At 41.2% G+C, this 25,882-nt stretch overlaps 1 protein-coding gene across 7 annotated transcripts in view; it reads left to right on the top strand.

Moving 5' to 3' along the window:
* The window catches only part of SH3TC2 (SH3 domain and tetratricopeptide repeats 2), a 204,014-nt gene extending 193,551 nt beyond the window's left edge, over nt 1–10,463 (top strand). For all 7 annotated transcript variants that reach the window (XM_077472737.1, XM_077472739.1, XM_077472738.1 and 4 more), the window contains 2 exons: nt 2,997–3,193; nt 5,618–10,463. In XM_077472737.1, the coding sequence (XP_077328863.1) occupies nt 2,997–3,193; nt 5,618–5,755 (335 nt within the window). In that variant the 3' untranslated portion in view covers nt 5,756–10,463. The remainder of the gene's footprint in view (nt 1–2,996; nt 3,194–5,617) is intronic.
* Nucleotides 10,464–25,882: the final 15,419 nt, after the last annotated feature.

Below are 25,882 nucleotides of genomic sequence, written 5' to 3' on the forward strand. Positions count from 1 at the left end.
GCCTCCTACAACCAATACCCAATGGAAAAAGGCCCTGGACCCACCTGTCTATGGATTTCATTGTGGAGTTACCCAACTCCCAGGGCAACACAGTTATCCTTATGGTGGTTGACCAGTTCTCAAAGATGTGTCATTGTATTCCACTTAAGAAGTTGCCCACTTGTCTCGGACAGTGGTAGTCAGTTTGTGTCTCGGTTCTGGCGAGCCTTTTGTGCACAGTTAAGAATTCAGCTTGCTTTCTCCTCTGCATATCTCCCGCAGTCAAATGGGGCTGCAGAACGAGCCAATCAGTACTTGGAGCACCTCCTACTTTGCTATATTTCTGACCATCATAACAACTGGTCAGACCTATTACTGTGGGTAGAGTTTGCTCACAACAGTGCCTTGAATTCTACTTCCCAATTGTGCCCATTTATGGCAAATTATGGTTTCCAACCTTCCATGTTGCCTGACTCGTTTTTTCCATGGAGTATTCCTGTGTTAGGGGAGCATCTCCATGGTCTTTGTTCCACTTGGGAACAAGTCCAGGAGGCTTTGCCTCATGCTAATCATAGGTACAGACTCCATGCTGACCACAGTCACCTGCCTGTACCTTCTTACCAGGTTGGGGACAGGGTCTGGCTGTCATCTCACAACCTCCGACTTCGTGTTCCCTTACTGAAGTTAGCACCTCGATTTTTTGGGTCTTTCAGCATTCTTCGAAGGATTAACCCAGTGGCTTACGCATTAGACCTTCATTTTAGTATGTGTATGACTCCCTTAGGTTCCGTGGATGCATACAGTGCCTGGTGCATTGGAAAGGGTATGGTCCGGAGGTCCTCCTCCGTTATTTCCATAGATGTTTTCCCCTCAAGCCTGGTTGTCCTCCAAGGGGGAGGGTTAATTGAGGAGGGGGTACTGTCAGGGCTGTGCCCAGCCCTTTCTTCTCTGAGCTGGATGCTCAGCTGTCGGCTAATTGCCAGCTCCTATCTCTCCACAGTTACTCAGCTGTTGATGAAATCCTGCTCGTCAGTACTGCCTACTTAAGCTGTCCAGTCCAGAGGAGCTCTGTGTTCGCCTTGGTCAGGGGTTGACAAATTTGCTTGGTATCTAGGAGCCAGCTAAAAAAGTTAGGAGCCAGGTCCGTGACGGCGATCTGGACCTGTCCCTGGCCTGACATGGAGACGAGTGAGGGGAAGATAGCCCCCAGCCCCCCACCTGTCTCCAAGTCATTGCCCATAGCTCTTAGAGGGACATTTTTAAATTGCATTTTAGTGTAAATATGAGATGTGAGGTCTCTCTGACCCCAGATCTCATATATAAAAGAGGACCTGTCATGCTTTTTTCTATTACAAGGGATTTTTACATTCCTTGTAATAGGAATAAAAGTGACACACATTTTTTTTTTTTTTTAAAAGAACAGTGAAAAAAATAAAAATAAAAGTTAAAATAAGAAAAAAAAATGTTTTAAATGCGCCCTGTCTCGCCAAGCTTGCGTGCAGAAGCGAACGCATATATGAAAGCGGTGTTCAAACCACACATGTGAGGTATCGCTGCGATCGGTAGAGTAAGAGCAATAATTCTAGCCCCAGACCTCCTCTGTAACTCAAAACGTGCAACCTATAGAATTTTTTAAACGTCGCCTATGGAGATTTTAAAGGGTAAAAGTTTGTCGCCATTCCATGAGCGGGCGCAATTTTGAAGCGTGACATGTTGGGTATCGATTTACTCGGCGTAACATTATCTTTCACAATATAAAAAAAAAAAAATTGGGCTAACTTTACTGTTGTCTTTTTTTTTTTTATTAAATAAAAACATTTTCCTCCAAAAAAGTGCGCTTGTAAGTCCACTGTGCAAATACGGTGTGACAGACAGTATTGCAACGACCACCATTTTACTCTCTAGGGTGTTAGAATAAATAATAAAAAAAAAAAAAAAATATATATATATATATATATATATATATATATATATATATTTTTTTTTTTTTTTTTTTTGTTTTGTTTTGTTTAGGGGTTCTAAGTAAAGGGATGGAGAAAGACTGGCAGGCAATCCCATTAGCATTGTTGGTTGTAATTCCAACGGCCACCACAAGAGGGCGCCAGATTCCAGAAGGAACCATAGGATCACAGAAGGCCTCAAAGCCGGGGGCTCAATTACCGGCCGCCTGCGGCGCGGCCCGACGCGATCGCGCGGCCCGACGCGATCGCGCGGGGGGGGTCCACGGAGACGGGATAACCCCAGCTATGCTGCCCCAGGCGCAAGGTCGCTGATTCTAGTCGCCAATGCGACCTGGCGACCGGGTTTTGTCGAGCACTGGCCTTGGTCAACATCACAGAAACTTTTTCCTGTGATCCTGTTCAAGACTGGCTTTGCTGACATCCCTTCTTGCTCCAGATCCTGCTTGCTGTTCCACTACACTGATCCCTGACTTCTGGCTTGGCTGACTATCCATTCCAGTTAATGAACTTTGGCTATATTTTGACTATGTTTGTTCTTTTTACTTTTATTTTTAAACGAGTGTGATTTAATTGTACTTCTGTCTTGGCCTGATTTCATGGTTTCTGACACCAAGTGCACCAGCTAAATAAAATGAATTTGTCACTCCCATTCAAAATCAGTATCCAAAAAAATAGGTGGAGCATACTGATTTCCTCAGAGAAACAGTTTGTTTGTTTTCTTAACAAAAGTGGAGTTACTCTTTACACCCCATATCATAAGAATAGAATGGCAGCAGTGGGGTTTATTACCCAAAGAGCTATCAATCATCATTATTGCCACAGGTTGGGTAGGAAGTCAGAACTGTGCTGCATACGTGTCCTTGGTCAGAATCCTAATAAATCCAACACTGTTTCTGTATGAATTCTGTATAATTTTTACAAATTAATTCCTCCAGATCAAGTCTACCTAGTGTCATTCCTCTTCTCTTCTGGTTTTCTGTTTTATACAGTGATGCAACATTTGAGGCATATAAATGTTAATTTGTCACAATAAATCTTTTTTATTTGTTTCTTCAGAGGATCCATTACAAGAGCTGGTTGCATTCCATCGATTGGCAGGAGTTTACTACACTTTGCAGATTTATGAGATTGCAGAGTACTGTTACCTCAAGGCGCTGTCAGTGTGTTCTTCATCAATTCAACATGCAGTGGAGGCTGCCTATTATGTGAAGGTCTATTGGCGTCTGGGTGACATCGCACTCAATAGGAGAAAGGTGACACTTGTCTTAGAGATAATATATATAGAACTCTGTAAGAGCTTTGTTGAAGAACTGTTTAGGGAATTTGTATTTATATTATCTCATTTTATAATCACTTATTTATATATTATTATATTATTTATATAATCACTGTGTCCTACTGCACAAGCATGTCCACAAGCATTTTTTTTTGTATGTTTTTACTTTTACAAATATTAAAGTACATCTCAGGCTCCTGTTTCACAGCCTAATCAAGTACCAAATCTGTTTGCTATGTGCCACACAATCCTCATAAAGTATACAACAGACTTCCTTTACCTTCCCTGACTGATCCAAATCCTCCTTCATTTATGTCTTACATGCTCTCCCTCCCAAACACTGCAGATCACAGTGGGAGGGTTTCAGCTACAGAGACAGTGCTGTTATGCAGAAAGCAGCGGGCAGGACTAGGTGTGGCCAGCTGCAGATGGACAAGCTACAGACTTGTGAATCAGCAGTGATAAGGCTGATAGCCACAACCCCTGCTACATCTTTTCTTCCCACTGTGGTGAAAGCCAGCAGGGTCAACATGAGAGTGGCAACTCTGTTCTAAATATGGGAACAGTGTAACATAGTTACAACACCATCACTGAAAGCTGTGTTAGGAGACATTTACTGGCAGGATCAACAGTTATTTGTGAGACTAGGAGAAAACTGCACCTGCTGTTATAATTAATTTTTGCAGTACATACTTTTTAATGGGAATGCCCTTGTTTTAATTTTTTAAGCGAGGTATGGCCAACGTTCTTTTGGTCATATTTCTCCTGTGGGCCGCAGGAGTTCTGTGGGTGAACTTAGTTCTGCATTCCAGTGACCCAGATTCAGCTGACAGTCACCACTCTGTTCTCAGAGTGGACCTGAGAGCTGAGCAATCAATGGTCTTTGATTGGCCAGATCTCGGTGTAGAGCCAGTGGGGGACAGCTGCAGATTGATGCTGCAGTCATCTAGGTGAGTATGTATGTTTATAATTTTTTTTTAATTGTCGCACGTTTAATTTTTTATTATCCCTATATAATGTTTTATTATCCCTATATGTACTTTTGAATTACTGCATTGTAATACAACAGTACATATAGGATATCTAAACCCAAGAACAAAAACATTATATGTTATAGCCTACTGGTCCTTGGATGTAGTGGCTGCATTGGTTTTCTTTTATGAACAAGTTCTGCAAGAGAATACTTGTTGATCCTATGAGAAATTCAGTACCATTTCAACTACCTGTGCAGTGAATTAATATTTCAAATAATGTTATTGGCTTACCTAGCTATCTTCTGAGAACTAAAGAACACCTTGTCCCTATATAATGGTGTCCTGTAGTTCTAACATACTTTATGTCCTAGGGCAGGGGTGGGCAAACTCGGTACTCCAGCTGTGGTGAAACTACAAATCCCATCATGCCTCTGCCTCTAGGAGTCATGCCTGTGATTGTCAAGGTCTTGTAATGTCTTATGGGGCTTGTACTTTCACCACAGCGGGAGGGCCGAGGTTGCCTTCCCCTGTCCTAGGGTGTCAACACTGCTCCTACATAGATACAATGCAATAAGCGCTGTCACCCTAAGACAGGAAGTGCATTACTGGCAGAATTACCAGTTTAAAAAAAAAAAAGGGAACAAGGCTACTACTGGGCCATTATGTCAGACTCCAAGTCATTTGATAAATGTTTATTTTTTGTTTTAGATGCGCTTTAAAGTGCTAAGTCATTTTTTCTGGTTTGGATAGAGTAGGGAAAAGTTTACTGACACTGTAATTTATTTGGGCCAACTATCTCAAACGAACTGTTTCACACACTGACAGGCGCATTCGATGTGCGTGATGTATAAACTGCATGTAGCCTTGGCTACATACTATATACACCACTGTGTTCTGGCTGTGGGATGTGGACAATCCGTTTTATACCCAGGATAAAATTGAGTCGGGCTGAATAATGCTCAGGCATTCATAAGATGCTCATACAATGAAGGGGAGGTTGGCGGATGGCGTCGCGATCTCTGACTCAGCCAATCACTTGCTTATTGCTGTGATGTATTTTAATGAGCCTAATTATATACCTAATAGAAAAGTGAAAGATTTGGAAGAAATTACTAAATCAATAACGAATTAATAAAAGTAAAACAAACTAACGCCACTTAATGCTTGTTTAATAAAGAAAAGGGAAAGTGCAGAATCCCAGAATAGAGAATAACCAGTTAATCACCTTTTACTGTTCTGACTTCTCTAAACTGATGAAAGAAAAAAAAAAGTATTGGTAACTGTGGGATAGCGTACTTCTTATGTTCTTGTTGCTCCCTGCGGTACCCTATTAATAAACTTAAAATAGATTTTTGCTTATTGCGCTGCCTCTGTGTTATAATGTATTGCTACGCTTAGAATAAACAGTTTGCTTTTTCTATTAACAGGATGCTGACGATGCAGCTACCTACCTCTGCCTGGCCCTTGCTGCTGCTATTGAAGTTGGAAATGAAGAATTTCAGCTGCTGCTCATGGAGAAAATTTCAGATGTATATGGAAAGTTCCTGTGTGATGGAGAGCATTAAATAAAGTCTACAACTTGGCAGGAATCAAGCATATAAATGAAACTATGTTATGCATACCATTGTCTAATATAAAGAGGAAATCCCACATCCCTCCTATTTCTTGTAACCAACCATGCCACATCCATTGAAATGGTTACTGGGTATTACCATAGAGAAAAGAACATAACAAAAGTTATTTCTCCTAAAGTGCAGCCCTGTTTATGCATATGGGCTGATACACGACCTTGAGTCATTCATTGCACAGAGCTCTTGCACACTGTTAGCATCTCAGGTTTAAAGAGGATAATCTCATTATCCCACGCAGTACTAGAGAGATTTGCAAAGCATTTTACAGCTAATGTTTGTTTTTCAGCTTATGACTCTAATATCCCTTATATGAATCATCAGGTATATTTGCCAGAAAGACAGTGTTACGGCAAAACACAGAGAAATGTAAATCTCCAAGCTTATGTTTCATTAACAAAAAAATCTCTAAGCACTTTTATGATGCACATCATTATCTATTTTTAAACTGAAAAGCAGTGATCTATTTATGATGTCACCAGCACTCACAATTAAACATTGCATGTTCAGAAACATCAACCACTGTTGCTAACTTTTTCTGGCACAGTTTTGATCCACCCCAGATCCACCCCAGATCCACCCAGATCATGCCCTGTGTGCTACGTTATGCATCTAAAGCAACCTATTTCTAAAGCTACACCCACTTGGTTATAGTCTGGGCTGTCCCAGGAACACTTGAGCTGATGGAAGTTGTTCATGTCATAATAAGTATAATGATGTCAGAACATAAAAAAAAAAAATCCAGTTTTTAATCTTGTAAGAGGAATGTTTTATGAAAGTTCTGGTCCTTACTATGTGTGTAAGCTACTTAATAATTCCTGAATCTTGATATCATTATTTTTAAATAAGAATACACAAATCTGTATATTTACAATAAGAAAATGCATTTTAGCTATAAGGAGGACATTTAACTTGCAAGTGACAGATCAAAGAAGGACCAAATGTCATGTCGGGTAGACCAATCTGTGATCAATTTTCCTTTTAGTTAGAAAAGGACAAACTTGTTGAACGTATATCAGCCTCAGAATTATGCTTATCAGTGGCGCTGCATAGCTAGTGATTGATCTTGTGGCCAGACTTCTTCCCTTCAAAGAAGATTTCTCAGCTCTTAATCAGATACATGCAGAGTAGAAGGAAAGGTGTGAATGTAGTTAAGACTGAAGGAAGTGATGAGGGAATACGAGACCTGAAGGAAAGTTCAGAACAGCATTCTAGCTCTGAACCATAGTTCTAGAAACTAATTGCAGCTACATGTATAATTTTAGCGTTTACCCCCCCCCCCCCCATCCCCCGGCATTTCAAGAACTAGCTAAAACAAAATGTCCTATTGCCCATTTAGACACAAATGAGTGAAATTGGGGCACAGTCACATTGACATAGACACTACACACATGTAGTCAATATCAGTCAAGAGCTTTTCATGTTATGGCTGTTTCAGGATTGGTTCCATATAACAAAACCTGAACATACCTATTCATAAAGAAGACAAGACCATTAGAGCTCATATTGACAACAACTAAAATATGCACTTTCTAAAATCCACACTGAAGATTTGCATTAATGAATTTAGGTTGTACTTGACAATTGACATAAAGCAACTTTCTACTAAAATCCGAAAAGCAGTTTTTAAAAATAAATACATGTTAAGTGTATTATTTAATGCTTTATTATCATTGTTTTACATATTTTAAATCATAAGAATATAAATGATTTCATGAAGAAATCTGTTATTGCATTGTCTAGAATTAAATTATTTTTGTGAAAAGGATGACTGATTTTTATTTGCAACGGTGATGAATGGACATAGTGAAGCCACTCATAAATAAGACAAGTAAAAACCCAAAAATGAAATCTAATCTATTAACTGAAAATAAGTGAATTGCTGTAATGTTCTTACTCATAATTTTACATAACAAAAATCATAAATGTTTACATTTTTGCAGTCTCACCAAACATTTAGCATATTGGTTAGATAATATAAAATTAGCCTCAGCCACAACTTTAAGAACAGTGGAGCGCAATTATTTATATACACAAGCTTATGTAATAATGTAGTACAAGTTTACTCATTATGTGAAAAATGCATCAAACTAAGTTGATAACTTGTAATCCGAGTAATAAGAGCTAATGCATATAGTCATAGCATTTTGTTAGGCCATAAGTGTCAAACAAAGTTATGGTGATTCTTGGCATATGGAAACACTATCTGAAGCTCCTCAAGGTAGAAAAAATGTGCTAACAAGAAAATGTCTTCAGTCAGCTTTCAGCTGTTATCTCGGTAGTTCAAAGTTGAAAAAAATGAAGGATTCTAAACCTTTATTGTTATAGCACTTTTTATACATAAGGCCCATAAAGTGAAATTCATGAGTGCCATAGAAACTCTTTAGAATTTCGTTGTACCTCAACACAAGAGATGTTGGTGCTTGCGACAGATTCATGTACCTGTTGGGAACAGGTACATGGATTTGTTGAAGGAGGTGGCATGCTCTGAGGGTAGAGTGTCCATTCTGGACACTTCATCCTCAGTGTAGCCCACTAATGCTGAGCCTGACAAAATTAAAGGTTCAGCATTACTAACCTCACTGCACAAAATACACAAACAAGCATAACGGGCAAGAAATGTTGTTGTATGGTAGGTAGAGCCTGATGCAGGACTCTGAGGCTAGTTCCCCATCCGGGTTGCCTCCCTTTTGATTGACCTTAAAAGACAGTGGGTGAACGCTCTAACCCCTATTGGACTAAATATCAGCCATATTAAATTCCCACTGCTGTCCGCTGTCAATTGCAAGGCAGGCCAATCTGATGGGGAACTAGTCTTTCAGAGTTTCCCATCAGGCCCCACCCACAGTCATTGTGTCCTAATGTCACTGGTTGCTAGTACACAGTTGGCTAGGTAAATGTCTTATCCCTTGTCCATTCAGCTGCTGAGATTCCTGCCATTGTCCAAATACGGCCGTTGCACCGATATTGACCTTCAGCTTTCAGCTATTAAATCTCCTAACTGGCAGCTGAATGAAGCTGGGGGAAAATCATTGGTTTCTAGGCTCCCCAGCATGATGATGATTTACGGCCTGCCATTTAAAGCACTAGCTAGAAAAGTATCCTGGTGATGTCCATATTCACACATGTGAATAAAAGGGGTGCAGCTTATCCATATCACACAAGAATTGCTTGAGTTTTGAAGTGACATGAACAGGGAACAGTGAAGAACATTTTGTTGGAGATTTAAGAAACAGTATATAAAGCTTCAAAATGCTTCCACTCATATTTGTGGTGTTTTGGCACTAGCAAATGTACATGCCCATTCAACATATACCTCAAAATAAAAATTATCATAGGCAAGCATTGCAAGTTCAACCTTATTGCATAAAAATTGTATTGTTACATTTCAATTGGTATTGCCATTTATAATTAAATGGGTCTGCCAATTGCCAAGAAAATCAGAACAGCAGAGAATTTGCACTGAAATCGCATTGCATGAATTTTTGTAAGCTATCCAGTAGTAGCATTTTTTTCCTGGATTGCTTACAGGTGCTTTCCAGATTGGTATACCCACCCACAATATAACATGCACAAACCAGATTGCCTAAAGGTGCCAGTAGGAAAGTTGCACCATGCTGCTATGGAAACCTGATTTTGGTTCATTCCTAATTAAGTATGCACATGTAAATAATTCTACATATGATTTGATGAAGATTTTAGATGTAATTTCTGGCACCATGGGTGCCTGATCTCTAAATGTCCTTTCTTATGAAAGCTAGATAATGTAGATTTTCTGTTTTAGAAATGATACATATTTGAAATGTAGTGTTTGCTACAGAATAAAGTTTATGTACATGTGGCCTGCTTCCCTACTGGATATGCATAGATATGAAGTGAAGAGAGTTCACACCTTATCACTTAGAAGGGGACCCCATCAGCAATGTGCATGACCCCTTAATGAAAACTAGTAGAAACAAACGTCCTGGCTCTTGCTGAGAGTTAACAGGGAACAATGTATGTACATTAAAGCACTGGAACAATGGAAATAAATTTTTAACACCTGTGAACTGAACACTCCTCAAAGTTGTCACTGGAGGGGTATCTATACAGTAACTCAGGGTATGACATGGATAAAGGGGAAAGCATTTGTTGACATAACAGTAAGGCAAAGTCATTACTCAAACTAGATTTTTCTTGTTAATGTTGATTAAAATGATTATATAATTGGCTAAAGTGAGCTCTGATGTACAGAATTCATTCTGTTGTCTCAGATATCTGAGAAGTCCCTGTTAAATTTAGAGCCTGGTTTGATTTCACTCTGGGATCATCTCAATAGGCAAATGCAGCTTGCTATAAGGTGCATGCCATCTTGTGTTTGATAGAAGTTTAAGAGGGCTCTGAGATCATTTAGTTCTTTGACAGTGGTTTTTGACCTCTTTCTAAGCTGCATCAAGCTGCTTTTGCATTAGGATTGTCTTGTGTGGAGAGAGAAGCAGTTTGGAGGCAAACAAAAGCCTATCAACACAGGTTCTGAGCATGTATGATATATAACTGTGCTCTGCAGTAGTAATATGTGTAGAGTCAGTGCGCTGCATTTTTGTATCAAATATTGAAATACAATTTTAAGAAAAGAAAAGGGAATAAAGACCATTTGTTCCATGAATGACTGAGTTGTTCTGTTGCTATTTTCTGCTTTGTCATATTAACAATTTTTTGTTCTGCACACCACAGATAAAACATAATTTACATTTGCAATCATGCATGTACATTTCCTCAATGCTTTCCATATTTTTTTAACTCACTTAATAATTAATTAATAATTTAATAATTACATTTAGCATTACTGGTTTGCAGACCTGTGTGACCAAGTCAGGACCAAGTCAGGTAACCTACTTGATGGTAGCAGTCAAAAACTGTGAGAAAGTCTCCTAGATTAAAGCCTGGTACACACTGCTAGTTTTTTTTTCATTCAACCCTCTTAAACTAAAGCCTGGTACACACTGCCGAATAATGGCTGGTTTCTATTGAACTGGCCGATGCCTTCCAACATTCGGCCCACATGTACTAGGCTTTAAGTTGCACATTTGGTTGGCAGTCCTATCCCAATATGCCTTTATTATGCTTTTACTATAAATGCTCATTAGACTCAAAAAAAAGTATAACACAGTATTTTATTTTACTGTGCTTTATTTTCCTTTGTTTTCTGTTAAAAAAGGATTTCATTCACTAAAGCCACTACCTTACTGATCAGCTAAATTTAAAGCTCATAACATTTGATTGATTTTAATGCACTGTAATAGGTACCACTAACGTCTTGCTGACAATAACTTTTAGTTTCAGTGAGGAAGAGAGAGAAAGAGAGAGTAGAAAGAGGAGCTGTTTGAAAAGGTGATAATACAACACTTGGAGATAGAATTATGAGTTATGAAATAATAAGGCTTTCAACAGCAAAATCCCCATTTCAGGTGAAAAAAAAATTATTCCATTGTTAAAGGGATATTAAAATGTTTCTCTTCTCTACATGCTCCTCTGACTGCGCTGGCGGATTTCCGGTATGTGGGTTTCTGCCGGGACCTATGGAGTCTCAACTTCATGTGAACTTCTGTTTACAACTCCAATCTTACATGTAGCTGCTCCCAGAGGGATACACACAAGCACCAAGAGAGACAAAAAATGAAAGCCAATGCTTGGAAGATGCTGTCAGTCTCTGGATGATGAGGAGAAGCTTGTCTTTGATACTACGCCCTTTCTTCCCCTTCCAGATGACACAGTTATATTCCCGTTTCAAGTGCTTCTCCACTGCACCTTCCTTCTCCACAGCTAGCTCATAAATGTCCACTGCCAGCACCTGTGGGAAGTGGTGATGTCCCTCAGTCATATATATTGTTGTAGGCTAATGCTGAGACATTGTCACTTTTCCGTGCATGTGCAAGGTGACGGTGTCTCTTTAGAGAATAAATGCAATCCAAAGCGCACTTATTCTATTTGCCTTCCTCCTCTGACCTAATAGAAACCCAACCTCCCAATTTGCTTACTATGATCGAACACTCCAGGCCTCTGGTGTTTAATAATATCCGACCCTGCAAGTCCTCTCTCTCCTAGTCGCGCCTGCACAGTAGAGCCCTAATTACTTTTCTGAGACTTGTCTACCTCTGCCTCCTGTTCAGGAGATGCAGAAATATGATCTTTATAGTAATCTATGGGTCTCTACTGTGCATACGTGGCCAGAAGAGAGAGGACTTGTGATGATGGATATCAGCAAGGAAAATGTTTCTGCATGTAAATTTAATATCTGAAAATGATCAACTGTAAAAGAAGGCTGCTTCTTGGCGATATTGCAGATGAAGCAATAGGGCTTAGTCATTTTGGTATTTGATTACACATTATATTTACAGAGCCATGCAGTAACTAAAACCTTTTTTTATTTTGTGTGTGCTCAGTAATCAACTGGCATGTTTGTGCTTTATGTATTTTGTGCAAACAAACCCATATCTGATCCAGAGAACATGTAAATATAGAGCAGCAATCTACAAATTTTTGGCTGTTGTTCTGAATCTTCCTTAAATTATAACAGAATCTAAGAGGTAGACTATTTTTCCAGATATGGCAAACACCTAACAATACTGGAACAAGAGTAACTGGTGATAGATAATTACTTTCTGATTAGCATTTCTTTTCACTAATGTGTTTTATTTCTTTAGGAATGGGAACTATTTCAATAGCATGTAAAATGTGTCTAATGTAATTTCATTATATATAAATAATTTTTTTTTTATATTTTTCAAAATGTGCTATTTTTTATTTTTATTCTTTGAAACATATATTATGTAATTATATTTTAAGTCTTTCCATCGAGGCATCCATTTGAGTTTTGTGTGGAGGTATTATCAATGTCTTTTCTCTGGAATTATTTTCTTTATACACCTTTTACACTGGGAAGCTTTTCAGGTGCTTTAGCTTAAAAATAGCTCCTGTAAAGTTGGTGCACTTGCAGGAGGGGAAAAAAAGTCCTGCAAGCAGCATCTTTAGGGCAGTTTGGGAGCAGTGTCTACACCTCTCCCGCACCGCCCCTGCCGAAGCGTGTGCAAAGCACTTTGGCTAGCGGGGGTGGGTTAAAAATGCCCTGCTAGTGGCCAAAAAGTGCCACTATAACAGCGGTAAAGCACTGTTAAAACTAGCGCCGTTTTACCACTAACGTGGGCACCACCATGGATTGCTGCAACATCTAATGTGGTTCACTGCACACTCTGGAGTCTGTGTCTCGATGTTGGAACTTCTTACTTAATATTGGATGGGGCTCCTTGTGGCGGAACCCATTGAGGTATATCCTCACGAATGCCTGTTTGACCCATGTGATGTACAGTACGTGTGTCCATTGTTTCTGATAAGCGTGTCAACCTTATCACTTGCTGATTGCACCTTTAAGACCAAGTTTTCATTATCTTGAAAAAGCATGAGAGACTTTTATGCACATTTTTTATTTTCCAAGATGGACTGCCTCATAGTATTCACTTTTGAATTTAAGAAATTTTGAATGCTGTTTTATTCACATTTTTTAGCACTTTTTTATTTATTATTGGTTGTTCACTCACTATATATCCACACTTTGAACATTCCAGGTTCAATTCTCTGTATGATTTTATTTATCCACAATTTAGCCCCACATTATTGTTTTACAGGTTTTTGCACTATATGTCTAGTGGAGTGTAGCTTATCAGTCTCTATGCACAACTTTTTCCTTTTCCTAAAGCTACTAGCAAACCTTTAACCACTTGCCGACCGCCGCACGACGATATACGTCGGCAGAATGGCACGGGCAGGCATATGGGCGTATATATAAGTCCCTGCCTGCCCGCGGGTGGGGGGCCCGATCGGGCCCCCCCCCGGTGCCTGCGGCGGTCGGCATTCCTTCGAGAGCGATCCGGGATGAGGGGGCGGCCATTCATTCATGGCCACCCCCTCGCGATCGCTCTCGACGAATGGAAATCCCCCGTGACATCACTTCCTCTCCTGTAATGTAAACACAGGAGAGGAAGTGATGTATTCTCTCCTCCGTGTCGGTATTTTTCGTTCCGACACGGAGGAGAGCGGATCGGTGAGTTGCACCAACACTCTACACACACAGTAGAACATGCCAGGCACACTCACACCCCCCCTTTACCCCCCGATCACCCCCCCAATTACCCCTGCCCCCCAGTCACAGTGACACCAATGTCATTTTTTTTTTTTTTTTTGCATTGGTGTCATTTGTGACTGTAATAACTGTTAGGGCAGTTAGAGTTAGCCCCCTTTAGTTCTAATGTACCCCCCTAACCCCCCCAATAAAGGTTTAACCCCGTGATCACCCCCCGTCGCCAGTGTCACTAAGGCTGGGTTCACATTGCAGCGGTTTATGAGAACGAATGTGATTCGCACCGCACTGCAGTGCAAATCACATCCGATCTCTGTGCGACTTGAGTTCAGCCATTCGCCGCACCCGCCACACCCGCCGCACCCGCCGCAAATTCGCACGGGACCCTTTTTTTGGCCCGCAGCAGAATCGGATCGCATGGGTGTTCACACCATGCGATCCGAGTTTGCAGATCGCACTGCGATATGCGAACTGATCTGGGGGTGTCAGTAACATTTCACTGACACTCCCAGCAGTTCGCATAGGGCAGTGTGAACTGCCGCCGGGAGGCATGCGATGCGGGAACCCGCCGCGGATTCGCGGCGTTTCCGCATCGCTCCAGTGTGAACCCAGCCTAATAAGCGATCATTTTTCTGATCGCCGTATTAGTGTCACAGGTGACGCTAGTTAGGCAGGTAGGTATTTAGGTTCGCCGCAGCTTTTTATAGCGCCAGGGACCCCCATATACTACCGCATAAAGCCCCCTGATTGCCCCCTAGTTAACCCTTTCACCTGTGATCACCATATAACTGTTACAGGTGACGCTGGTTGGTTAGTTATTTTTTTATAGTTTCAGGGCACCCGCCATTTATTACCTAGTCTCACTAGTGTACCCCTAAATTTAGGGGTGTCTACTTTCCAAAATGGGGTCATTTGGGGGGGGTTTGTGCCATCTTGGCATTTTATGGCCTTCAAAACTGTAACGCCCTTAGAAAGCCTGAAGGCGGTGCTTGGGTTTCGGGGCCCCGTACGCGGCTAGGCTCCCAAAAAGTCCCACATATGTGGTATCCCCGTACTCAGGAGAAGCAGCAGAATTTATTTTGGGGTGTCATTTCACATATGCCCATGGCATGCGTGAGCAATATATCATTTAGTGACAACTTTGTGAAAAAAAAAAAAAAAAAAAAAGTTTGTAATTTTCCCGCAACTTGTGGCAAAATATAAAATATTCCATGGACTCAACATGCCTCTCAGCAAATAGCTTGGGGTGTCTACTTTCTAAAATGGGGTCATTTGTGGGGGTTTTGTGCCATCTTGGCATTTTATGGCCTTCAAAACTGTAATAGGTAGTGAGAAGTGAACTCAAAAATTTACGCCCTTAGAAAGCCTGAAGGCGGTGCTTGGTTTTCGGGGCCCCGTACGCGGCTAGGCTCCCAAAAAGTCCCACATATGTGGTATCCCCGTACTCAGGAGAAGCAGCAGAATTTATTTTGGGGTGTCATTTCACATACGCCCATAGCATGTGTGAGCAATATATCATTTAGTGACAACTTTGTGTAAAAAAAAAAAAAAAATTTTTTTTTTGTCATTATTCAATCGCTTGAGGCAAAAAAATAAAATATTCAATGGGCTCAACATGCCTCTTATCAATTTCCTTAGGGGGTCTACTTTCCAAAATGGGGTCATTTGGGGGGGTTTTGTACTGCCCTGCCATTTTAGCACCTCAAGAAATGAGATAGGCAGTCGTAAACTAAAAGCTGCGTAAATTCCAGAAAACGTACCTTAGTTTGTAGATGTGACAACTTTTGCGCAAACCAATAAATATACAATTATTGACTTTTTTTTTACCAAAGACATGTGGCTGAATACATTTTGGCCTAAATGTATGACTAAAATTGAGTTTATTGGATTTTTCTAATAACAAAAAGTAGAAAATATCATTTTTTTTCAAAATTTGCGGTCTTTTTACGTTTATATCGCAAAAAATAAAAATCGCAGAGGCAATCAAATACCATCAAAAGAAAGCTCTATTTGTGGGAAGAAAAGGACGCAAATTTTGTTTGGGTACAACATTGCATGACCGCGCAATTACCAGTTAAAGCAGCGCAGTGCCAAAGTGTAAAAAGACCTCTGGTCATTTACCAGCAAAATGGTCCGGTCTGAAAGTGGTTAATCACCATACCCTGTATTGTAAGCTCAATGTAATTTTTTAGTCAGGCAACACTGTCCTCTGTATGTACCATTGGCAGTAATAATGTTGCAGGTTTGGAGAATGAAAGGTTTGTCCTTTAAATACACCTATGCTAGAGGAAAGCTGCAGGTAATAGTGCCTCTTGGCCATTGTTTTAGGCTTCAGCTATATTCAGACATAATTCACCCCCCCCCCCCCCCCAAAATGCACTATCAACTACTAATTACTCCTTTGTCTGAGCTTTTCTTAATAACTCTTCTTAATATGACTATCTCTGTGGACCCTAGACCCATGGCGACCTTTCAAAATGCACAGATATAACTGTCCCTCTCTTGGAGAAACAATTTTTCGAAACAAAGCTGTCTATCCTCTCAGTTTTTGACAGTTATTTTTCTTTAAAAACCCAATACTTTATTCTCTATCACTCCCCATTTTGCCAAACATTCCCTGCACAATCCCTCATTGGATTTGTAGTTGTAGCTGTAAAGTAAATTCTAGCATGCTTCACCAGACTTAGCCACTTACTATATGCCATACATCTGGTTTTCCAATTTTTTAATGGGAAAATCAATGTCCTAATAACATTTGATGCATTATAAAATATTAGCTAAACTGTCCTCTTTTGCACATTATCTATATGGAGAGGGAGAAATATAAAATAGACAAACGATAGGAGCTTGTGTGCAAAGGCTTGAGGTAGTGTCTCAGTCCCAAATTAGTATGCACAACAGCACAACACAGGAAAAAACAAAAAAACATTTTGCCCACGGGACTTTTAAAGAGTCCCACCTCAAACAGTAGATATAAAAATATGAAAAAGTATTTTTGATTAATATACATTTAAAAAGAAATGTAACACAATAATAAAGAAGACATAAATAATCAACATGAATAATGCTGCATGGAATTTATATGAAAATACTTTATATGTGGGAGCTATATGCGGGAACTGGGTCCCGCACATCAAGTTTTTTCATATAAATTTCATGCAGCATTATTCATGTTAATTATTTATGTCTTCTTTATTATTGTGGTACATTTGTTTTTAAATGTTAAAAAAAAAACTTTTATATTTTTATATCTACTGTTTGAGGTGTAACAAAAGTCCCATGGGCAAAATGTTTTTTTCTGTGTTGTGCGGAGAAATATAAAAGTTTATTAATGATTCACGCATTGCTTCCTATGAAGGTTGGCTACACTTATGCCATGTACACACGACCAGTTTTTCCATCAGAATAAACTCTAAGGCCGCATACACACGGGCGGACTGTTCGCCCAACTTTGTTTGTCAAACAGTTTCGGCAAACAGTCCGCTCAAAATTAGCATGGACGGACATGGCCACACACGGCACTTTTTGAGCGGACTGTTTCAGCGAACTGTTTGCCAAACAGTTCGCTCAACTTTTGAAATGAACGGACTCGCCCACGTAAGGCGGAGGCAAATCCGCCCATTTCGAGCGCGTGTACAGGTAGGCGGGGCCCGCGAAGGAGACGTCGCGGGCTCCGCCGCCTGGAATGGACTTAAAGGGGAACCCCAACGCCGAAAAAAATCGGCGTGGGGGTCCCCCCAAAGTCCACAACAGACCCTTGTCCGAGCACGCTACCCGGCCGGCCAGGAAAGGGGGGCGAGCGAGCGCGCCCCCCCTCCTGAGCCGTACCAGGCCGCGTGCCCTCAACATGGGGGGGTGCCTTGGGGAAGGGGGGGCCACGCGGCCCCCCCACCCCAAAGCACCTTGTCCCCATGTTGATGAGGACAAGGGCCTCTTCCCGACAACCCTGGCCGTTGGTTGTCGGGGTCTGCGGGCGGGGGGCTTATCGGAATCCGGGAGCCCCCTTTAAGAAGGGGGCCCCCGGATACCGGCCCCCCACCCTATGTGAATGAGTATGGGGTACAATGTACCCCTACCCACTCACCTGTGAAATAAAGTACAAAAAAAAACACAACACAGAGAAAAAATATTTTATTGCACAGCTCCGGGGGTCTTCCGTCTTCGGGGGTCTTCTCGCCGGACTCCTCCGCTATCTTCGTGTAGCTCTTTTACTAGCGGAGGAGCCCGGCTTTCTTCCTCCCCGCCGCCGGCCTCTTCCCCCGACTTCGGGGGTCTTGTCCCCCTCTTCGGTTCTTCTGCCGGGCCACCGCGCCTTCTTGTAGCTCTTTTACAGGCGGTGGCCCGATTTTTTTCGGCGTTGGGGTTCCCCTTTAAGCCCATTCCAGGCGGCGGAGCCCGCGACGTCTCCGTCGCGGGCCCCGCCTACCTTCACACGCGCTCGAAATGAGCAGACTTTCCTCCGAGCGGGAACAGTTTGCTCATTTCGAAAGTAGCCTACACACGGGCGGACTGTTCGCTCAAACACAGTTTCAGCGGACAGTTTTTCGGAATTTCCGAAAGACTTTGTCCGTCAAACTGTCCGCTGAAACTGTCCGCTGAAAGCCCACACACGAGCGGACTGTCCGCCCAAACACTGTTCAGCGGACAAGGTTGGGCGAACAGTCCGCCCGTGTGTACGCGGCCTAACGGTCTTTCTGTCAGAGTTCCGACGGAGTTCCGCTGAAACGGACTTGCCTACACACGATCACACCAAAGTCTGTTTGTTTAGAACGCGATGACGTACAATGGGACTAGAAAAAGGAAGTTCAATAGCCAGTAGCCAATTTTTGGTCCGTCGGAATAGCATACAAACGAACAGTTTTCCCGATAGGAATTGATTTAGTCTAAAAGATTTAAAACATGTTTTATTTCTAGGTCCATCAGAATTTTTGAAACAAAAAAGTCCTATGAAGCCCACACACGATTGGAATATCCAATGAAATGATTCAGTCTGACTTTTTCTACTGGAAAGTCTGGTCGTGTGTACGTGGCATTATTCTTGCTTTTTCCCACATTTCTCAGTTCATGTATTTACTATTCTCCAGACATACTGAAAATGATCCAACAAAGTGAAGAGGGAAGAGAGGCGCCAAGGGAACCAATAGTGTAGCACAGTTTAATGAGTTAAAAACATGTACTGTATGATCAGAAACAGGTTCAACTCACACGATGACAGTAGTGACAATCTATGCCCAGATGGGCTGTGGTTAAGATCCCATACGGGATCATGGAGTAATCCTTGCCACAGCAGATGGCTCTGTGAACCAGGAGAGTGGACGCTGTGAACACGAGCAGTCATGGGCTGGTCGGCACCTGTCAAATCTCGAGGAGAACAGACAAGTTGGAACGTGTTTCAGAGGCTAGTCTGCCTCCTTCCTCAGCCGAAGTCAAGTACCTGTTACTGCCTAGGGACTTGGGACCTCTGGAACACTGTCTACCAAAAAGGTTTGCCATGCAGAAATATGCAATCTCCTAAAAGTCCATGCAGCGCATCTAAAATTAGAATGTTAATTTAGGATCAAGACTCACATATATAACAACAGTGAATAGATATTGTATCCTAATGCATTTCATGCTAAAGTCATAAGGCATAAAATATGCTAAGGTGTCCATTCTCTTGTGTTACTCTTGTGATCCATTAGCTTAAACTGTATTTAAGCTCAAGAACAAAAATTTTACCTTTTACAGCTTACTAGAACTTTTATGTGGTGACAATTTGGCTTTTTCCTTTTATTTTCATTTAGTGATCCTGCCTGTAATACACTTCATAAAAAGAGTTAAAATTGAAGCACCACACCACTGCTAAGAGGTCCAGATACAACTTTATTCCATTAAAGGTCAGGGGTACAATTCAAAAAGTAGCCAGCTGGTTTTTAAGGGTCTAAGTGCACCTTTTATCAGCGCTAGAAAGAACATAAGAATATTTTCATATCAATCTGATATCCATACAATATCCCCTCTATGGGGTCATAATTAAAACCAAACAGACAATAGTAATGAGGGTGTCAAAATAATTACACAAAAATGAGAACACGTGAGCTGATACATTGTGGGTGATATGGTAATCTAATGAGAATAAGAAAAAAAATGGTTAAAAGTGCTAGAAACTGGTATATGTATAAACTGAGCCATACACACATTCAAGGTGGATGGGGGAATCCTCCACAGTGAATCTTTGCATTGTGACACCAATGAGACTTCCCTTCCCTCAGAATACACTGATCAGTGCTGCTGGCTATAGCCAGCAGCACTGATCGATCGGGGAAAATCCAACAGGGCAGTTGTACAGAAGTTGAGTAGATTGACTACTGTAAAATCCCATACATGGATCAAAATGCAGAACTGGACAAATTTTGATCCTTGTATGTCTGGCTATTGGCTGAAAGAGGTTGGTTATTTGAACTACAGGCAAAGCAGAGCAAACTACAACAATACTAATGATAACAGTTACACCGATTTTCACAAATAAGAGAATATCAAAATCACTTAACTGATGAGTACTCAAAATTTGGTTCAAGGGGGCAAAGTTTATACCTCCTAGTCCCTGACTTAAAGGGGCTGTAAACCCTCATTGTTTTTCACCTTAATACAATCTATGCATTAAGGTGAAAAACCTTCTGCGGTGCTGCAGCCCCCCCCCCAAGCCCCCATTTTATTTACCTGACCCCAATCTTTCTCCAGTCAGGAATGAGCACACCAGCTCTACCTGGTGTCTCATGTCCTGATTGGATAGATTGATAGCAGGGCAGCCATTGGCTCCCACTGCTGTCAATAAAATCCAATGATGTGGCATCAAGGGGCGGGGCCTAGTTCGGCATTCCGTGTGAATGGACACAGATTCAGGACTCGGGAGCACACCCACACTGGTGTCAATCAAGGAGAGCACTTCTCCAAAGTGGACACACAATGCGGGGGAGGAGCTACCAGCGCCACTGAGGGACCCCAGAAGTGGTAGATCGGGGCCACTCTGTGCAAAATTAACTGCAAAGTGGAGGTAAGTATGACATGTTTGTTTCATAAAAAAAACGAGGGTTTACAATCCCTTTAAGGGGGTGCCCTAAATATAGGGGATACACAGAAAGCCTATACTGTAGGTCACAGTTCCTCCTTATAATGCTCCCACTGGCCAGTGATAAACAGTATATGTGTTGGTAGCCAGTACTGGGGCCCAGTCTATGTAGGAACAGTCAAACAAAACTTTGCAATTCCAATGAGAAAAGGGAAACAGTCCTCAGAACAAATCCCTGGGGATCCCCGAAGGGGGTAGTGCTGACTCTTAAAGTCAGGCATGCAACTAAGATGGTGTCCAAAGGTCCTGTGCCACTCTAGAGCCAGACACTAATTTTTCTCCCTTTACTCCTTTTACTGGGTCAACCTGAATGGTCATTGAATACAAGGAGCAAAAAAGGGAACCCTTGAAAAATGTTCAATTCTCAGACAAAACCTTCTAAAATTATATCTAGAGCTCACAGTACATTCCTGTCATCAGTACCATTTAATCTCCTCCCAAGGAACCCTTAGCAACCATTGGAGGAATCTCAGGGTTCCATATAATCCTGGTTGAGAAAAACTGGCTTACATTTTAGGTATTATTACTAGAAGAAACGTAGTAAACCGTGCAAAAACTCTCCTAGTATATATACTGAAATCATTTCTGTGCTCTACTTATTAAACTGAAATTTATAGATGTATGGCCTCTCATTAAACAAATATATGTGCTACTGGACTTAATTATAAGTGCATCTGCACCTACAGTTCTCTTACAGCTCTCCAATAAAGTCCTACAACGTTGCTCGATAATATTATAATCTTTTTTGCAAAGTTAGAAGACAAAGGTATACATTTTCATGAGAAACTAGTATTTGTTGCTCTTGGATATCCTTCTATTTAAATGACGTATAGATGTAAATAGCAGTTAGGCAATATCAATCCTGTTCCACAATAATGTGTTGTCTTCTCCCTATAGTTTTTTGTTATAATGCTAGTGTATGCTTTCCAAGAAAGGATTTAGTTCTTTAACTTGAGAAAACTTGCAATCCTATGAAAATATGTACGTTATGTGGGAATATCTCATACATTTCTAAACTTGGCTTTCCAATATCTTTACAGCTTCCTGGACAGTTTGTTTACACTGAATCACTTCATTGCATTCCATATCCCTCTCATCTTGGCTACAAATTGCGAATCTGTCACGTTCATGTAAACCAACTTCTGGCTGATGTTTTTCCAACCTTCCGTTCCTCTCTTATGATATCTGCCTCTATATTTACCCAAACCAAATATATACAGTTCTGTCTACCTATCTACTGTATCTGTCTCCAAAAGTAAAGATCATCGCAGAGAAAGAATAAGGCAAGAACAACTGGAATAAAATATTAAAATATATTGATTTAGCGCCATGTCCTAGTCAGGCTAAATTTTGTTTTTGGTACAGCTGTACTTGGTAGAGTGGCAATATGTTTTTTGTTCTGGTCAGGTTTCCCTAAGCTTGGTGGTCAATTGCTCCTGCTTGCCTCTGAAAGAAGGTTCCAGAAAACATTGGAAGGGTCAGCCACTGAAGTTACGAATATTCATATGACCTCAGCCAATCTAAGAAGGTGGATGGGGAGAAGATAAATGTTTGGGAAGCTTGATCAGAGTGTTCTTGTCCCGGGGCTACTGCCCCCGGGATGCAGCCTGGAGTTGCTGTTTTGGGCCTCAACATGTGCTTGGCTGAGGGCCTGAAGGAGATCTGATTGAGAGACAATTGCTGGAGGGTATCACTTGCGGAGACTGGTCTGGAAAACGACCCTTTCTTTCTCACTGATTATTGTTCCATGGAGGCTAGGTGAAAGATACCTGTCTTTGGACATTGTGAGTACTTTACATTTGGATTACAGGTGTGTATGTACTTGGGAAAGTAGCAGAGGTTGCTGATTAGCTAACCATTTCATTCTACCTTTAGCAAAGTCTGTCGCAAAAATTATTTTGGCTAAAGGTTGTCCTACTTCAAAAATTCTTCTGATGTTTTAGAGTATCCTGCATCTGCACCCCTCTCTTGTTGAATTTTTTATTTTTTTGCATTAAATCTATAAAAAAGTCATCCCCTAGACTGAGGCTATATGTGTCTGTGTGCTTGGAACTGTGTCTGGGTCTGGTAGTCTCTGTACTAGGAAGGGAGACCTGGGTCAACATTCAGCAGCTCCACCGGGGGGTGAGCACTACAAGAAAGTCCTTGCATAAAACATTAACTCTGCTATTGGATTTCATCTCTGTCAGGGCACAGTAGTGGTATAAAAGCTGGCAGGAGGAATCATACCACAAAGCTGGGGTTGCAATCCAACACAAGCAGAAGTGTCAGATAGTATGATGCGTGCAGTACTTCAAGAGAGTGAAGATTTAGCACACCACCTACTAGAAAGGTAACATACAACTCGTTCATTTACTGTACAATCTGGCTGTCATTCCATTTTTACTATAGACACGGGATCACTAAAAATGGGAGACCAGCATCATAGTTTGTGAACCACTTTTGTAAATTTTGCTGTATATTATACAATATATTGGAGGGTTTTGTTATGTTAATTGAATCATTAAAATCCTTACATGATGTGCTACACAAGTTTTGAGATAATTATTATTATTATGCAGGATTTATATAGCATCCAACAGTGTGTGCAGCATTTTACAACATGATTGCAGACAGTACAGTTACAATACAATTTGATACAGGAAGAATCTGAGGGCCGTGCTCATTAGAGCTTACATTCTAAGGGGGGGGGGGGGGGGGGTAAAGTGATACAAAAGGTAATAGCTATGGTGGATGAACTGATGGAGAAAATAAATGTACAGTTGTTATGTGGGGGCCGAATTGGCTTCTCTGAAGAGAAGGTTTTTCAGGGATCTTCTAAAAGCAAGCAGAGTAGAAGATAATCAGACAGATTGGAGTAGGGAGTCCCATAGGATAGGAGAGGCTCGAGAAAAGTCCTGGAGGTGAGCATGGGAGGAGGTGACGAGGGAGCTAGAGAGCAGGAGGTCTTGGCAGGAATGAAGAGAAGGATTAGGTCAGTAGAGCGATGACAAGGGAGTGAATTAGAAGCTTTGTAATGTCATTGGTTAAAAAGGGGCATATTTTTGGAGATGTGGCATGGGTTGAGGCAGCAAGCTTTGGACAGTGATTGGATGTGGGGCCAAAAGGATAGTTCAGAGTCCAGGATTACATATAGAACCTTGGCATGTGTGAATGGGTTGATAGTTGTATCATTGATCTTGACAGAGAAATCGGGGAAGAGGCAAGTAGGGTAGAAAATATTATGAGCTCAGTTTTGGATAGATAGTTTGAGGAAGTGGTGTAATCAAGGCTGTTATGTGTGTTAGTAACAGCTGAAGGGATAAGCTGAGGGGTAGGGAGATAAATGTGGGTGTCATCAGTGTAGAAATAGTATTGGAAGCCATGGGCAGCTATCAAATGACCCAGGGAGAAGGTGTAGATCGAGAATAGGAGAGGTCCAGGAAAAGAACCTTCAGGGACCCTGACAGAGTTAGGAAAAGATCTTTGAGATCCCCCTAGTAATAGCACTTACTGTTTCAGGCTTCCTACCTTGCAAATAGCCACAACGTTGTCAGTCCAAGAACAGAACCTTGGGAGACTCTGACAGAGAAAGGAAGAGGAGAGGAGGAAGCAGAATTGTAAGTAACACTAAAAGTGCAGTTGAATAAGTAGGATGAGAAAAAAAAATGGTCATCTGAGTGATTTTCTGTTCGGCTTTTTAGTGTTTGTAGTATGATGTAACCACCATCATGGATCCCTGTTTTTGGTGTGCATCCAGGTGGCCCTGGTAGGGTTTGCTGGTGGGACCTTCTGGTGTTTTTTTTTTATACGGCTTGAGAGAACTAGGCCTTTTGTGTACATAGAAAACGTTGTAGATCCCATGCTTCCAATAGCTATAATTATTTTATACAAAAAGGTAATTACACAGGGGTAGTGCTTGTATAGAAAAGGTGTCATCATTTAGATGTGCATAGGGCCGCATGATTCCTAAAGTCCTAATGAAATCCGGCATAAATTGCTAACACTGTATGGCATGATTGTTGTTATACAAATGTACCACAGTTTGTTGGGGTCAGCAAGTATTTCTAATTATTATTATTATTATTATTATACAGTATTTATATAGCACCAACAGTTTGCACAGTGCTTTACAACATGAGGGCAGACAGTACAATTACAATACAATTTAATACAGGAGGAATCAGAGGACCCTACTCATTAGAGCTTACAATCTAGAAGGGAGGGTCAAGTGATACAAAGGGTAATAACTATGGGGGATGATCTGATGGAGAAAATAAAAGCACATTTGTTAGGTAGGGTGTAGAATAGGCTTCTCTGAAGAAGAGGGTTTTCAAGGATCGTCTAAAAGCAAACAGAGTAGGAGATAGACAGATTAGGATAGAGAGTTCCATACAATAGGAGAGGCTCAGAAAAAATCCTGGAGGCTAGCATGGGAGGAGGTGACAGAGGAGCTAGAGAGCAGGAGGTCTTCGGAGGAACAAAGAGAATGAGTAGGTAGGTATTTTGAGATCGTTATATAGCTGGGGCTGAGTTGTGGATGGCTTTGTAAGTTGTTGTTAGTATTTTGAATTTAATTTGTGGGGTAAGTGGAAGCTAGTGGAGGGATTGACAGAGAGGAGTAGCAGACACTGAAGGATGCATTCATGATGGACTGAAGGAGGGATAGCCTATGTAATCTTGTGAGGAGGGAGTTACAGTAGTCAAGGCGGGAGATGACTAGGGAGTGAATTACAGGCTTTGTGGTATCATGGGTTAGGAAGGCTTGGATTTTCTGAGATGTTGCAGAGGGTGAGGTGGCAAGATTGAAACAGTGATTGGACATGTGGCCGAAAGGATTGTTCAGAGTCCAGGATTACACCTA

Source organism: Lithobates pipiens, unplaced genomic scaffold, assembly GCF_037356315.1.
Source record: "Lithobates pipiens isolate NorthernLeopardFrog02 unplaced genomic scaffold, aLitPip1_a1.2 Scaffold_8, whole genome shotgun sequence".
NCBI classification, from domain to species: Eukaryota; Metazoa; Chordata; class Amphibia; order Anura; family Ranidae; genus Lithobates; species Lithobates pipiens.